General features: G+C 38.4%; 1 protein-coding gene across 1 annotated transcript in view; it reads right to left on the bottom strand.

Annotated features, from left to right (window-relative positions):
- ITPR3 (inositol 1,4,5-trisphosphate receptor type 3) overlaps positions 1-14,972 on the bottom strand; it is a 134,705-nt gene that overhangs the window by 30,229 nt on the left and 89,504 nt on the right. The window contains exons 28-38 of the mRNA XM_070941489.1: positions 12,408-12,533; positions 11,894-12,016; positions 9,385-9,585; positions 7,302-7,553; positions 6,041-6,166; positions 4,569-4,694; positions 3,716-3,836; positions 2,892-3,076; positions 1,460-1,608; positions 873-981; positions 417-507 (exon numbers count right to left, since the gene is read on the bottom strand). Of these exons, the coding sequence (XP_070797590.1) occupies positions 417-507; positions 873-981; positions 1,460-1,608; positions 2,892-3,076; positions 3,716-3,836; positions 4,569-4,694; positions 6,041-6,166; positions 7,302-7,553; positions 9,385-9,585; positions 11,894-12,016; positions 12,408-12,533 (1,609 nt within the window). The remainder of the gene's footprint in view (positions 1-416; positions 508-872; positions 982-1,459; positions 1,609-2,891; positions 3,077-3,715; positions 3,837-4,568; positions 4,695-6,040; positions 6,167-7,301; positions 7,554-9,384; positions 9,586-11,893; positions 12,017-12,407; positions 12,534-14,972) is intronic.

Raw genomic sequence — 14,972 nt, 5'->3', positions numbered from 1 at the left:
AGTGACTTTAGGCTAATTACTATCTCTCAGATCAAGTTACCATACAGGGTTTTTCTAATAGAGAAAATCTGTGGGAGAAAATGCTATGTACACCAGCTTGACCTCCCGGAGGAAAGATAGGATATACATCTAGTTAATAAACATATGTTTACTTTAAAAAAAAAAAAACTTGGAAAAATTATTCAATATCAGCTGCATACAGTTTATTTTGCCAATTGGCAAAAGAAAGTTCAAGACCTTATTGGTTGGAAACATGCGGAAGAGGCCTTCATCCTGCAGTGGATAAACAATGGGTAAAATGATAAAGATGATGACAGTTAAGTAGCAAAAAAAAGCCCAGTAGTTGAAGATATATGTATAAGGAACGCAAAGAAGAAATGAGAGAAGATATAATTTAATACTGGTTCACCACTTACCAATACCAGAAGAGTCAACAATTTCACCTTTGGAGCCAGTTTTTTTGGTCTGCAAGTAATTAGCCAGAAGCATTTTCCTCAATGTATTGCCCTAGTATTAAAAAAAGAAACTTGGTCAATCATATGTTTTTTTGTTGAATGTTTTTTCTAAAGAATTTGATTCTTGGACATAAACGTATGAAGGACAAGTTAATCAAGTGCATAGAACTTGTTTCTGGAGGCAGTACACACAGGAAAGCCACTGTCCTCCTCTTAAAAGTTTCGTTGTTCACTGGATGGTCAGAAAAGAGGGCATCAGAATGTATATCCTGCAAAGTTCGAATGATTAAGAGCTAATCAAAGAGCTTTGATTAAGAGAAGACTCAAGCATTTTCAGAAAACACAATAAAGAATAAGAAACATATTTGGCAAATAGACCTCATATCTAGGTAAAAATAAGCATTCTTAACTACTCACCCTGTCTCCGTATTTGTTCCTTTTCACCAGCATTTGCTGCAGCGTCCTCAATACTTTGATGCAAAGCTTCTCTTCAGTTGCCATCAGGTCTTTAGTGTGTTGGATTAACCTAGTTGATGATTTTTTAAAAATGAATTCAAACCATAATCCTGCTACATAGAAATACAGTATTCATTCCACCACAGATAAAAACTAGCTGTGTTAAGAATTAGTCTGGATTCTTTACTTAAATGGGCACATTAATATAATTGTTTCAGCTCTGCCAAGTTCTAAAATCTATTTACGCCTCTTCCCAGTATATGCCCTGTACTTTTTCTCTGTTCTTCTGACTCCTGTTTTTCAGGAGATGATTCCTGATTGCCATAAATTATGGCATGATATCTGCTCAATATAAACTTGAAATGGTTATTTGATATAATCTAACTTGATTGCTGTAACTGGATCAGTAGGAGCATAAAGCTGAAGGCTCCAATTCAATAAATCAACAAATAGGCCCTTGTCTCACAAAACTTTTATGAGCAATAATGACACAAGTTGGGAGTGTTCCTCAAAGTCTACATTTTTCTATAGCTAGATAACCTACTTACTTAGAGAGAAAGCCACCACTTTCACAACGTTGATAGGCCTCAGTCCCTTCCATGAAAAGTAGTTCTGGACAGTGCAGGACATCCACCAGGACTGAGAGTTCAGCTTCAACCAGAGGTTGCAAGCGCTCCTCTAAGGCATTGATAATGTCCTGTAATGGCATAGCATTTTCAGTGTTGAGCTATTATTTATTTGTTAATTCAAACTAGTGTTTTGTGATCCTGAGATTACCCTGTAAAACAATGTAAAGCTCTTAGAAGTGCCTCTCTCCAAATAAGTGGAAGCAAAACAGATACACAAAGTAAGCCAGAGTATGCTAAATTTTATTTATTTATTTAAAACATTGATATGACTACTCAACTCAACCAAGGTATTCTGAAAGGCTTAAAACCATGGTTCTCAACGTTTTTTCTCCACACCACACCACCACCACACCACCCTTTAAATACCTTTGTGACCTTTTGTGGCCACAGACTATAGCCATGGACCATCAAGACTTAACTCAAGATTTAAATCATAACATTTATTCAAGCCTTTGTGATGACATTGCAGCCCCTGAGGGGTCTGTAGACCACAGGTTCAGAACCACTAGCTTAAAAAAAAAGCAGAAACAAAGCCTAACAATAAAAATACAAAACTACAATATACGTATGTACACCAACAAACAACCATAAATAATACAATAATAAAATGTCAACTCATCAATCAATCAGAGCTCCAGCATATTGCAACCCAAATTCCCGGGGAATATACACAAATTATCCAAGCTTCTGGAGTATAGAAGTATAGAATTTGAGTTACTCCAGAGGATCTGTTGTGCCCTGTCGGCCCCTATCCCCTCCAGCAGCCAAATCAAATGAGGAGGAGGCATGGGAGTCAGGGTCAGCATCTAGGCAACCTGAGAGCTCCAAGGGGGAAGAGGGAATGGAGTTGTCAGAGAGAGAGAGAGAGAGACAGAGCCTGGGCTGTCCGTCAGCCCTCAGATGGAGAGTCAACAGCCCCCAGATCTGGAGGTGGCTGATGAGGAACAGGAGGAACAGCTGGACCCAGTGCCTAACACGTGGATGCGCAGAAGGCAGAGGAGAGGAGAGCAGTGGAAATCTGTGGGCTGATCCTTGGGACGGAAGAGCCACCATTGTTAGCGAAGCCCCACCCTAGCTCTGGGGATAAAAGGCAGGGGGCGGAGATGAATAGATGTGGCAGACAACTATTCATCTCCCTGCCGGACAGAATTGTTAGCCTGCGTTGAGAGAGAAACATTTTTTGTCGGGGCTGCTGGCACTCCTAATAAAGGAATCATTGATTTAAATATAGAGGGTTTGTTGTGTTTGGGGAGCTGGGTCAGAATAGGGTCATTTAAATTCTTGTTTTTAAGATATGCCTGATTAAGAGAGAAGCATATAGTGGTCCCTCAAAACCAGTATGAGTTTGTACCTGCAGCTTCTCAATGATGTTCTTGTAGTCCCACTGATTGGTTGTAGCTGAAACCCGAGGGAAAGTACGGGATGCTGTCTTATAGTTGGAAGCGTTCCTTTGGGCATTGCTAATCAAACTGCTGTTTAGCAGGGAGCTGACATGGGCATCCAAATCCATGGGTAAGGCAATGGACCGGCTTTTCGCTAAAAGAATAAAACATTTCTATTGAGGAAAATATTTTAAGTATAGTACTGATGACAAGGATGATATTGGGTTCAAACAGTAAATTGGCCACTACACAACAACCTTGGTCATTCTACCAAACTATATAAAATAAAGATCATACCCCAAAAATGAAGGTCACATCGTACTGTATAGAGTGTTAATTGCATACTCAGAGAATTCTCACAATTTTTAATCTGCTATATAATGCAGGAATTTGCCATTCTTTCCTCACTTGTAAACTGTATTATTCAAGGATGGACAAAACATTTGGCCTGCTTTCCTTATATTTATATATTTATTTATTTATTACAGTTTTTATGCCACCCATTTAAGCAACTTTTGATGGCTGCAGTGCGTGTTAATGTGTTTTACAATGGCAACCATAAAATAACTCCCACTCTCCATTTTATACAGCTGAAATGACAAGAAGATGGGGACTTGATTATTATGATTGTTATGATGATTATTGATTATTATTAATCTATTAATTAATTATTATTCTGTAATCAAATCTATGCCTTTTGAAGCAGCTTCTGCTGGTGGATCTCAGAAAGATCCTGCAGGCCTGAAGTCTGCCCTGCCTCATTCCAAAACGATGAATAGGTGTTGCTCCTTACCAACCATAGCCAATGTGCGAATACAAGTTTCCACTGAACTCTTTTGCTGCTGCTGCAGCCAAGGACATTCCAAAAGTCTCATGGTAGATTGGAGGAGCTGCACCACAATAGTCTGGTGTGTCTGAAAGAGAGAGGAAACATTTTAAGGACCTCTGCTTGAATCCTGCTTTTATTTCCATTGCAGCTCCACCCAGGGTGCAAAGAGATAAGTCTACAAGACCAACAACATTTTTTTAAAAATGCAATTGTGATATGGGACGTGACTCAGGTCTGAAATAATATTTAGGCAATTAATACTTTGCCCCACTCTGGGACTGTTAACTGATGGCAATTAATTTGTCCCAGTCCAAGATATTCTCCTCTAGTGAAGAAGTCACTAATGACACAAGAGAAAGGCAAAACCTGAATGGGAAAAATGGCACAAGGGAAAAGATTAACACTTTTTGTATTGATCTAATTAGCTATCGTTATTTAAAAACAAGTAAGCTGAGATATCCAGTTATGGATTCACCCTCTCACTCATCCTGTTTTATCATCTAATAACATCTTAAGAGTAACAATTGTTAAATTAGCACTTTAAACAGAATCTGGGATCAACTCAATTACAAATTACCGTTCTAAAACTAAGATCAAAAGATTTAAAAAGTCTATATATTAGTGAATGTGAAGATTATTCTGCTTCTCAGGTTCTTTTTTCATCAAAAAAGAAACATGTAGCAATTTAGTATTGTCGACAGATGTCATATTTCAGAGTTATCAGGAGTGGACACGTTCTATTATATTTCAAACAATTATTCTTACTTACAAAAGGAAATGGAAAATAGATTCAACCATTGTAAGGTTTCAATTGTACCTGTAGGGAAGTGCTATTCTCGGAGAAAGGGGAGCTGAAGAATGCATTGATTGTGTCCAGCACCACAGTCAGCACATATTTCTCCAAAGCAGAATCTGACAAGCGCTTTTCACGTTTCTTGCATACCTGAAGAAAGAAATAAAACAAAATTTGAACAACATTAAGCATCTGCTCATTATCATCTAAAAAAAATCCTTACAGCAGCTCTATCCTATCATTAGTCCCATGCTGCAGGGGGAGGCTGTGGGTGTGACAGAATTGCCTTTCATGCATCCTAATCTTTGGTTGGCAGAGATGAGCTTTTGCAGTTCACAATGTTACAACTCTTAACCACGGATTAGTTCATTCAGATAGCTGAGCAGTTCCACAGTGCAATGAGCACAGGAGGAGCTTTTTGTCTACTGTATGGCATCAATCTTCTCTGAATAGCAAACCTTGGCAGAGAGTTCCCAGGGCTGTGCCTTCTGCCAAGCAGGAACAAATGTGTGTAACCTGTGATCCTAATAGACAATGTAATAAAACATTATCTTGTTCAAAGAATGGCATTCCGTTGTCCAACAGCAGAGAGAAGGACTTCACAAGCATGGCATGATGATGGCAACTGTGTCGGTAGGCTTCAAATTTTAATATTCAAAGGTTTACTGCATTAGAATAGCTAGTTGTCATGGCCAACCTCTTTGTAAGATAGTACACATAACCAGAGGATATTGCTTTGTTTCCCTGTAAGAGGAAAGCCACGGTCATTAGTCTATGGGGTGGGGGGGAGATCAGGACTCTGATAGCACTTTTTTGGATTTTAATTTTTTTTTAAAGGGCTAAACTTTCATGAGCCACAGCTCACTTCATCATCTCAGGGTATCCTAATGAAAAGTATACCAAAAATAGTTTGGGTTCAATGAATTATAATATAGGGGCTTTGGGGGGGGCAACTTTATATAAATATACGAACAGCCCTTCTGGATCAGACAATTACCTACTTAAGACTAGTGAACTAGATACGTCTGGGATACTCACAGCAAGAGATGAGACAAGTTCCTTGCCCAACACTGTTCCCTACAACTGGTATGCACTCCCAAAACTGGAGCTGCTGCTACTTTTTCTGCTTTTGGTTATGGTTAGTTAATAATGAATCATAATTCTAATGTTTATGATTATAATTAATGTTAATTAGTCCTAATTAATCATTAATCATCTTTAAGGAATCACTAAGGACTCACTAATGAAAGTGATTGAATCTATTTTTTAATCGATGAGCAACAAAGCACTTTTAGCATTGAATTTCAGAGATTATCAGTTGCTATGTAGGAAGCTCTTTTCACTAATTTATTAAACTAGTTCAAGTTTCCCCAGTCTGATATCCTTCGCATATGTTTTGATGGCACCAATTTGGACAAAGTGAAGGCATCAATTTATGTAGCTACCTGTACACATATTCGGGGCCAAAGGATTTTCTCATAAATTTCAAGACTTACCCTAGCCATGTCAAGGGTGAAGTTCTCAAAGAGTGTCCAGATGTGGTTGCTGGTATAGATTTCCTTCATCTCCACCTCTGTGTCTACATAGCAATGATTGACAAAATTGACATATGCAATTTTCACCTGAAAGACCAGAGTAAAAGAGGCATGGATTAAAAGACTGGGCATGTTGCAAGAATAGAACCAAAGCTCCTATGCACTCATCACTCTTTTGGGGGTGGAAGGCCAGGAGGATAGCGCTTTCCTCTTTATTAGCACCATTTATGCTCTTGAGAAAATTATCTACATCTGTAAAAATCAAAACAGGGACTTGGCCAAGTAGCAGTTCGTAAAACGATCATCAATCTGACATCCTGCTTTTGTCTGAAAAATAACAGGGTATCAAGGAAGTAAATCCATTTTATTCTTGTAAAGAGCCCCATACTGAAGATAAGGCTGAAAAATAATACCATAATCTTCATGATTCATATACCTCTGGTGGCCTCTCTGGTAAGGAAGATACTTGACAACTTAATTGCAAGCCTAATCCTACAACACCCTTAAATTCTTCAAAGAGATAGAATTATGTGAGTTGATAGAGAGATCTTACTATTAGTCTTTCATTCTTATAATCACTGGCTATAAAGCCACCCAGTGATAATTGAACAGGACTTTCTAAACCTGGCCAGTCTTTACAGGTCATTGTTTTCTTACTTTGGCAAACTTATCTGTTTTGCACAAGCATAGATGACATATATGGACCATAAGAAAGGCTGAGCGCCAAAGTATTGAGGCCTTTGAACTATGGTGCTGGAGAAGACTCCTTGGACTGCAAGGCGATCAAACTGGTCAGTCCTAGAGGAGATCAACCCTGACTGCTCTTTAGAAGGCCAGATCCTGAAGATGAAACTCAAATACTTTGGCCACCTAATGAGAAGGAAGGACTCACTGGAGAAGAGCCTAATGCTGGGAAAGATTGAGGGCAAAAGAAGAAAGGGATGGCAGAGAATGAGATGGCTGGATGGAGTCACTGAAGCAGTAGGTGTGAGCTTAAATGGACTCCAGAGGATGGTGGAGAACAGGAAGGCCTGGAGGAAGGTTGTCCATGGGGTCACAATGGGTCAGACATGACTTTGCAACTAACAACAGGTGACATATATCTAGAAAACACATTTTCTTCATATAGAGCCTGGCCTCATCACATGAGGATAGAAGCCCATAATAACTACAGAGCCATCTGTTAGTCATAGATGACATCTACTGTGCATCCTTCCATTACCTCGGTAATGCAGTCTTCGTGAGTGACTACTCTCACCACATCTTCCAAAGGGAGCAGAGAGGTGCATTTGATTTCTGTATATACATTTTTGCCTTCAGCACAGGCAGCCAGCAAATCCACCAGAGAGATATGGTACATGAGGGGACTGTTCTCCTCTATCCCATCCCGAGCTGCTGTCATCATCTCCAACATGTTGGCCAGGGACGTCTTATCATTATAGAACACCACAACATCATCTCCAGCATTGGTAATCTGCAGCAAAGAGACAAGGCATCTAAGCAAAAGAACAAAACTCTGCTTAAATATCTACTTTGTGGCTCTCTCCAGCCTACTTCTCATGTGCCATAACCTGCTCACTGGGTTGAGCTCAATCCCTGGTGGTTACATTTATGTTACTGTCTTGGCAAGAATTCACCATTACACCTTTTTAGATCATTCTTTCAATTTTTCAATCTAATGCATAGCCCTGAATAGGGTCCTCCATTCAAATACTAGCCAGGTACAACCATGCTTAACTCTTTCAGGATCAATCAAAGTCAGCTAGGTCCTACCACTTTTTCTGTTAATATCATAGTAGAGTTTACTCATAATACATACAGAGCAAATCTACTAACAGGAGATATCTTCCTATATTGAATCTTTTTTTCCTCTAGTCCTTTATTTTTTAAGACAGTATGGTCTGAAGTTCCTGGGATTGAAATAACCGTAGCAGCATGTGATCCTTGCTTGTTTGGCTCCAAGTGCAGTATATCTCTATCCTTCTAGAATATTATTTTCTCCTAAATTCCATTGTATTTGTATACTATCAGATAAATAAAACTCTATGTCCTGGCATTAGCTGTCCTGGGACAAAATATGACAGAATTGTTATGCAACAGCTACTCTTCCAATTTACAGATTTTAAAAATCTTAATACAAATTTGTATTTCCACTAGTAGGGGGAAGAGTAAACCATACCAAGGAGAACCTAAGTCTTTTCAAAATTGGTGACTTTAAAATGCTGGCTGGTTATTGAAGCCTACAGATGTTAAAGCTGCCAAGTCTGAAAAACATTGAATTAGAATGGTTCTTATACATTACTATACAGCTTAACAGAGTATCCCCAACTTGGTTCCACATCTTTTCCACCACAATCCCCATTATCCCTGACCATTGACTATTCAAGCTGAGATCAAATGATTAAAAATGTATGAAAAAGTTGGTTGCAAAACAGTAAGCAAGAATAGAAGGGATGGGAAATGGGTAGAAATATTTGAACATCTGGATGTGGCATCTGTTGCACTGAGTAATAGCATCCCCATACACTCAGTATTACAGCTCTGTTTGCGTTATGTAATTTGGCAACCATTTTATATATAGGAATAAATGTATAGAGTAAGTATATGCATTACAAAATTGAAAAAAAATAGTTACATTAAAGCTGCTAAATTGCTTAATGTGTCCCTATAGATTTATATATTAATAGCCATTTAACAAATCAACTCCCAGTTTGGAAGAATGTAACCTTAGGTTCACCAGGGTTCAACCTTTCATTATTAAAGCTTGATAGACATTTGGAGGAAAACTTCACATCTGATTATAAGATCAGACAGGCTGCCTTGTTATTTTTCCAAAGCTCATTTTTACTATCTGTAAAAATGTATGGTATCTTAAGATACTATACTATCTTGATACTTTGTATTTCATGTTTCAGGAAGGCTGAGCAAGAGGTTTGTAAGGAACAAATGCTTCCTGAAGTTCTTGATGCAGGAATGGGGACAGTCTAAATCAGAGCCTCACCCTGCAATTTCTCAGGGTCTCTTACCAGATTACCTGGTTTCCCCCTGCTGATCGACAATGGCTACCCCCAGTGGTGGGATTCAGCCAGTTCGCACCACTTCAGGAGAACCAGTTGTTAACTTTCTGAGCAGTTTGGCAAACTGGTTGTTGGAAGAAATCATTAGGGCAGAGAACCGGTTGTTAAATTACTTGAATCCCACCACTGGCTACCCCTTATTTATGTGTAAACATTTCCTAGTCTGTTTCTATGTATTTTATCCTGTTCCTCTTTTCTATCCTCTTTCCCAGAGATCTGGAAACTCACCTCAGTCATGATCATGTCCTGGCATTTCTTAATGTACTTGCCCTCGGCCTTGATGATAGTGTGAAGAAAATCAAGATACTGAACATGGCGCCCGTGTGTAGCCAGACAATGGATGAAATGTTGTAGCACCCCTTCGCTGATCTCAGAGCACAGCTGATAATTGTTCAGAAAGATGTGCTGCATTGTCTCTGCCTCCATAAGCTGACAAGAAAAAATTGTCATCACTCATATGTATCTAAACCCGATGTGTAATGTGTAGATTACATACATGTAGTAAAACATTTGGAAGAGCTTCCATAGACATTCCAGAATTTGCTAACCAACTATAGTTTTTAATATGAGAGAGAGGACAAATCATTCAACACATGGGAAGTAATAATATGATGAAAATTAAATAAAAGTTAATTTTTTTATAGAGATTACGAAGTTTATTTGGAAAGGAGATACATTGGTTTGGATAAGGATCCGTTCAGTGTAACAATCTCTGCAGAAATAGTTACAAAATACCCAGAAATTAAAACCACCATCCATATTTTCTAAAAGCAAGGTTGTTTTGTTTTTGTTTTTGATGTACAGCTTCACTTACCCATATATTTTGTGGCAAGTACCTAATTTTCAAGCCTCACAGCGTTCACAGAGCTACCGCTGGTAAATTTAATAACATTCAATTCAAATAATTAACATTTTTGTCTTAAAATAATCAGTACATTATTTAAAAGTTGATTGGAGCCTTTGGCTCAAAAGAGATTATGCACTAACATTAATCTTAATCATCTTTTATTATTATTATTCTGTTTATCTAGTATCAACCCTCAGGAAAAGCCCAATTTTCAACACCTTCTGGTTACCATAGTTAGGTGCAATCTCAAAATGTTGTGAGAATAAAATAGAAGGTGGAAAGTAAAGCACCCCTCGTCTGAGACTAGAAAAGGTCTGATAGATGTCTTCTGAGATCATTCCTCTGAGTGGAATTGTCTTTGTTTGTGTGGGGGAATGACCTCAGAACTGGGGAAACAGCTAAAGCCAGAAAATGATCAGACAAGAAGCGGCTTAGCTACAAAAGGAATGTCACAATGGCAAACATCTCAGAAGAGCCCCTCCCTAATTTCTTGGGTTGTAAAGTGAAAAGGGAGAAAAGCACTTCCAGGTTTGCAAGATTCTTCTAATGTAAAAGGTAAAAGTAAAGATAAAGCTTTCCCCTGTCCAGTCATTTCCAACTTTAGGGTGTGATGGTCTTCTCTGTTTCTTAGCCAGGAAAGCCAGTATTATCCAAAGAAGACACTTCTGTGATCATATGGCCAGCATGACCATATGCCGAGGCGCAAAGAATATTGTCTCCCAATGTAATCTTACACTAAATAAAATAAGTACATCTGGTCATGCTTCCTATCTGGACTACCACATTAAATTGATATACCTATTTAAAGGCTTGGGTTGTATTTCTATATGTTTCCCACCTCAAATTAGCAAGATATTATACTATCTGTTTTCAACAAACAAGGTCAAATGGTTCACTCAAGGAGGAATCCAAACATTTAATGGGAAAAAATGCAATTCCTATTTCATAAATAACTGTATTCTTCACAATGGCTTGGTTTTTATAAAAAGTCCATATTAATTTGGCTTTAGGAGTAATATATGATATTGTGCCACCTGAGCTGGACCTATAGTTCCACCTACTGTCAGGGTTCGGCCCGGATGCCCTAATTAAATCATGAGCCTGGAGCCAAGCTTCAAAAGAAATCCAGTTATTTATTAGGAGCTCCATGTCCCCACATACCCAAATGAAGCCAACTCTGACCCCACGTAATTTACGGCCCTAATCATGAACCTGTTTCCCCCTTCCCCCCAGGATGTCATCCTCATTCGCTGCAACCCTTTGAAATGTTTTTGCTACAGTGGAGGTTGGAATAGCAACATCAGTATTTTAGGGCATCTTAATGTCCTATTTACCATTCTGAGAAAAGCAACCTTTCTCAGAAAACGTTATGGTAATAGAGGTCCTTATGGGCAGCATCTGCAGAGAGCAACTAATTTAAATTTTAAACATTGTTTGCCATCAAGGCAAAAATTCTCTGACACAATTTTATTCAGAGAGCCTTGCTGAGCAATGGAGAGCTTTACAGTTTGGAAAGCAAAGTTTTAGGAGTGCTGCCAACTGCTTTCTTGTAAGCTAGTGGGCCGTAGTGACAGCTGCAGTAGCTAGAGCGACTCTGAAAAAGACATGGATGTAGGAATTATGATTGGACCCCTAAGCAGCAGATGGGAAGCAAAGTCTGTTGCTTTGCTTCTCAACTTGCTATGTGAATCACATGATTTATTATGACTAAACTGCAAGCCCAGCCCTGTTTGGCCTTATAAATCATTTGAAGCTATTATATTTATTGTCAAGACTATGCAAATTAATCTGAGCAGAAATTGGAGAATTAACAGAATTTAACTTTTCCAACACATTGTTGTTGTTGTTTTGGACATTTCCACCTTCTTTTATTTGTCCCTTCTTTCTTACCCCAGTAGTAAGGAACAAGTTGAGATGCTTATGGAGAAGGGTCTGGTTTTCTTGGTTGCCCGCACAAAATTTCTGTAGGAATTGGTGGGTTAATTTTAAAATCTCCAACATCTTGGTATCACCCTGCATAAGTTCAAAACAAAAGAAAAGTCAGCTGCCAAGAAAAACTGCACAAATTCCTTCTTTGGAAGCTTTCAAGAAAATGGAAAAAGGAAAGAATTAGATATATAATTACCATTTTTAAGGAAGATTGGACTAGACCAGGGGTGGGCAACTATGACCCTTTTATGACTTGTGGACTTCAACTCCCAGAATTCCTGAGCCAGCCATGTTAGCTCAGGAATTCTGGGAACTGAAGTCTACAAGTCATAAAAGGGCCATAGTTGCCCACTTCTGGACTAGACAATTCCCCGAATAATTCCTTTAAAGTAAATTTATTATCCAAAAAGAACCTAAGAGCCCCCACCTTCCGCTATTCCAACCAAGTGTCCATCTTCCACCTGCTTCTTCCTACCTTCTCATAAGGGATTTGCAACAGATCCAGCATCACTTTGTGGGCATCCATATTTTTCAGCAAACGCTGCTGTTTTTTTCGCATCTGCTCACCAACACCACACATTTTATTTAGTCGCTCCAGAATCTGGACATAATAAAGAAAACACCTAATGAAAGACAGGGTAAGAGAAAAATACTCCACACTTCTGGTGAGGAGGAAAAGTAGACATCCTTGAAGGAGCGAGGACAGTATTGCAGCAGAGATGGGCAGCCAGATAGCAAGTCAAGAGATTTCAATCAAGCTCATTCCCCATAACCTATTTATATGGATACAAAGCCTTGTTTCTTAACCACTTTTGGAAACTGTTTCTTAATTGCCTTTTAACTATTAAGATCCTTTGGAGGGATATGTTTTATAATACCAGTGAGTCCCTTCAATCCTTAGGGAAAGAAGTTTTAAATACAAGTTAAATACAATACTAGGCATAGGGCCTAGCTATCTCCGAGACCGCCTGCTGCTACCGATGACCTCCCATCGACCCGTGCGCTCCCACAGAGAGGGCCTCCTCAGGGTGCCATCAGCCAAACAATGTAGGCTGGTGGCCCCCAGGGGGAGGGCTTTCTCTGTGGGGGCTCCCACCCTCTGGAATCAGTTGCCCCCGGAGATAAGAAGAATCCAGGACCTCAATGCCTTCCGTCGTTCCCTGAAAACCTATCTTTTTCAGCAAGCCGGGTTGGCTTAAGAAGAAATTTTTAAAATTTTTAAATTCTTTTAATTAGTCTGCGATTCTTAATTTTTTGGGCCAAATTTTATATATATTTTTAAATGTTTTAATATTTGTATTCTATGTTTTTTATCTTGGCTGTACACCGCCCTGAGTCCTCAGGGAGAAGGGCGGTATATAAATTCGAAATTAAATTAAATTAAATTAAATGTTATGTATAGGTATAAGTGTGTGTGTGTGTGTATATATACACATACATACACATGAATATACACATACTATACATATACTGTATACTGTATATAACATCCTTATATTTAAGTTTATATAGACAAACTAAGGGTCAAGATGGATTTGAAATAAGATTGTGAAATTATAAGACCCCTTCCTGTGGAACAATTTCTTTTGTCCTCCTTAAAAAAACATGATAGGATGAAACATTACTAGAGGCGGAATGGCACTTTTATTCTTCTGTCTAATACTTTTTTTATTATTGTTGTTGTTTTTCTACTTGGGCTTATGCAGCCAAGGATACTATTAAGTATCAGCAGATGTGAAACAATGCAAAAATATTCACAACCAAAACACAGTAACTGGAAGAAAAATAACCCGGGAATAGAGCCCTAAAATAACTCTATAATATCTCTGCAGCATGAAATCCTGTGGACAGAGGTAGAATAGAAGGGAGTGAAAGAGAAACAGGGAGAAACAAGGAGGATGAGACAGAGTTTTTTAAAGGTACCAAAAGAACCAACTAATTGGTTATTTATTTATTTATTTATTTATTTATTTATTTATTTATTTATTTATTTATTTTGGTAGTTCATAATGAAATGCACTGATAGATGTCTTCTGAGATGGAAGAGAGAAATGTCAAGAATCATCAATGGTCAAATCCAAGATTTTAATATAACTAGAATCAGGCACAACAGGTATCCCCAAGGAGAACAGCAAAGGATTTATATTCCTTCAAACATGATTCTTATTTGGGATAAAACAGTAAAATATCCCTCAAAATGTGCCCTACTGAAGCAAAAGCAGATTTTCCATATTGTATGTTGGAGAGTCAGTGGCTTAGAACAGTAGTTTACGATCCACTGGTACCATGTGGTCCTGATTTGGCAGGTCAAGCTCTGGACAATTTGTAGCAACCCTTTAAGTGCTGGTCAGCAGTATTAGACAACTTTTGCAACACAGCCTGGAGCTGAGAACAACTTACCCACCATATTATTTATTACTACTATTCCTATCTTGCAGATTGGTGATGGAACAGTACATGACAATCCTGGTGGGTGATTTATTTTTGTCTTCTAACTGCTTGTAGGAGGGCTAAGGTGAGAAAGTAGCTTCAGCAGCTTTGCAATACAAAATGCTTCAAAATGAGATTTTTATCACGCAATTGTTCTGCTTCAGTTCACAGAATTTTACAGCACTCCAAATGATGTTTTTCATTTGTAATTCATCTGTGTTTTCTCACCACTGCTTCCATCTTTTTTCTTTCACCCAATCCAAAAATCAATTAAGGAAGAATTGGTGGAATAGACAATATAGCTGCATAATGTCTTTTGACTGGGAGTGCTTTGAGCTATCTGTTTGGAAATGCCTACTTAATCAAGTTCTGAGTTGCACGGAATATCTCACATTCTGTTAATTTACATGCAAACTAATTGTGCTTCTCAATGTTCAAACTCCAACAACTGTAAATGAAAGAAGTTAGAGTAGGAATTCCTTTCATGGATGCTGAAGTTCTTCTCCAAAGACTAAGAATAGGAGAAGCCCTGAGAATTTATAAAGGAGAATTTTGTCTCACAAATAACCCTCGCCTCTGGTACCTCAGCTTCATATATTACACTTGGACT

This window comes from Pituophis catenifer, unplaced genomic scaffold, assembly GCF_029215685.1.
Source record: "Pituophis catenifer annectens isolate HBS135680 unplaced genomic scaffold, rPitCat1.0.hap2 SCAF_3, whole genome shotgun sequence".
NCBI lineage: Eukaryota > Metazoa > Chordata > Lepidosauria > Squamata > Colubridae > Pituophis > Pituophis catenifer.
The sequence above is the reverse complement of the archived record's forward strand: the minus strand, read 5'-3'. Positions and strand labels throughout refer to the sequence as shown.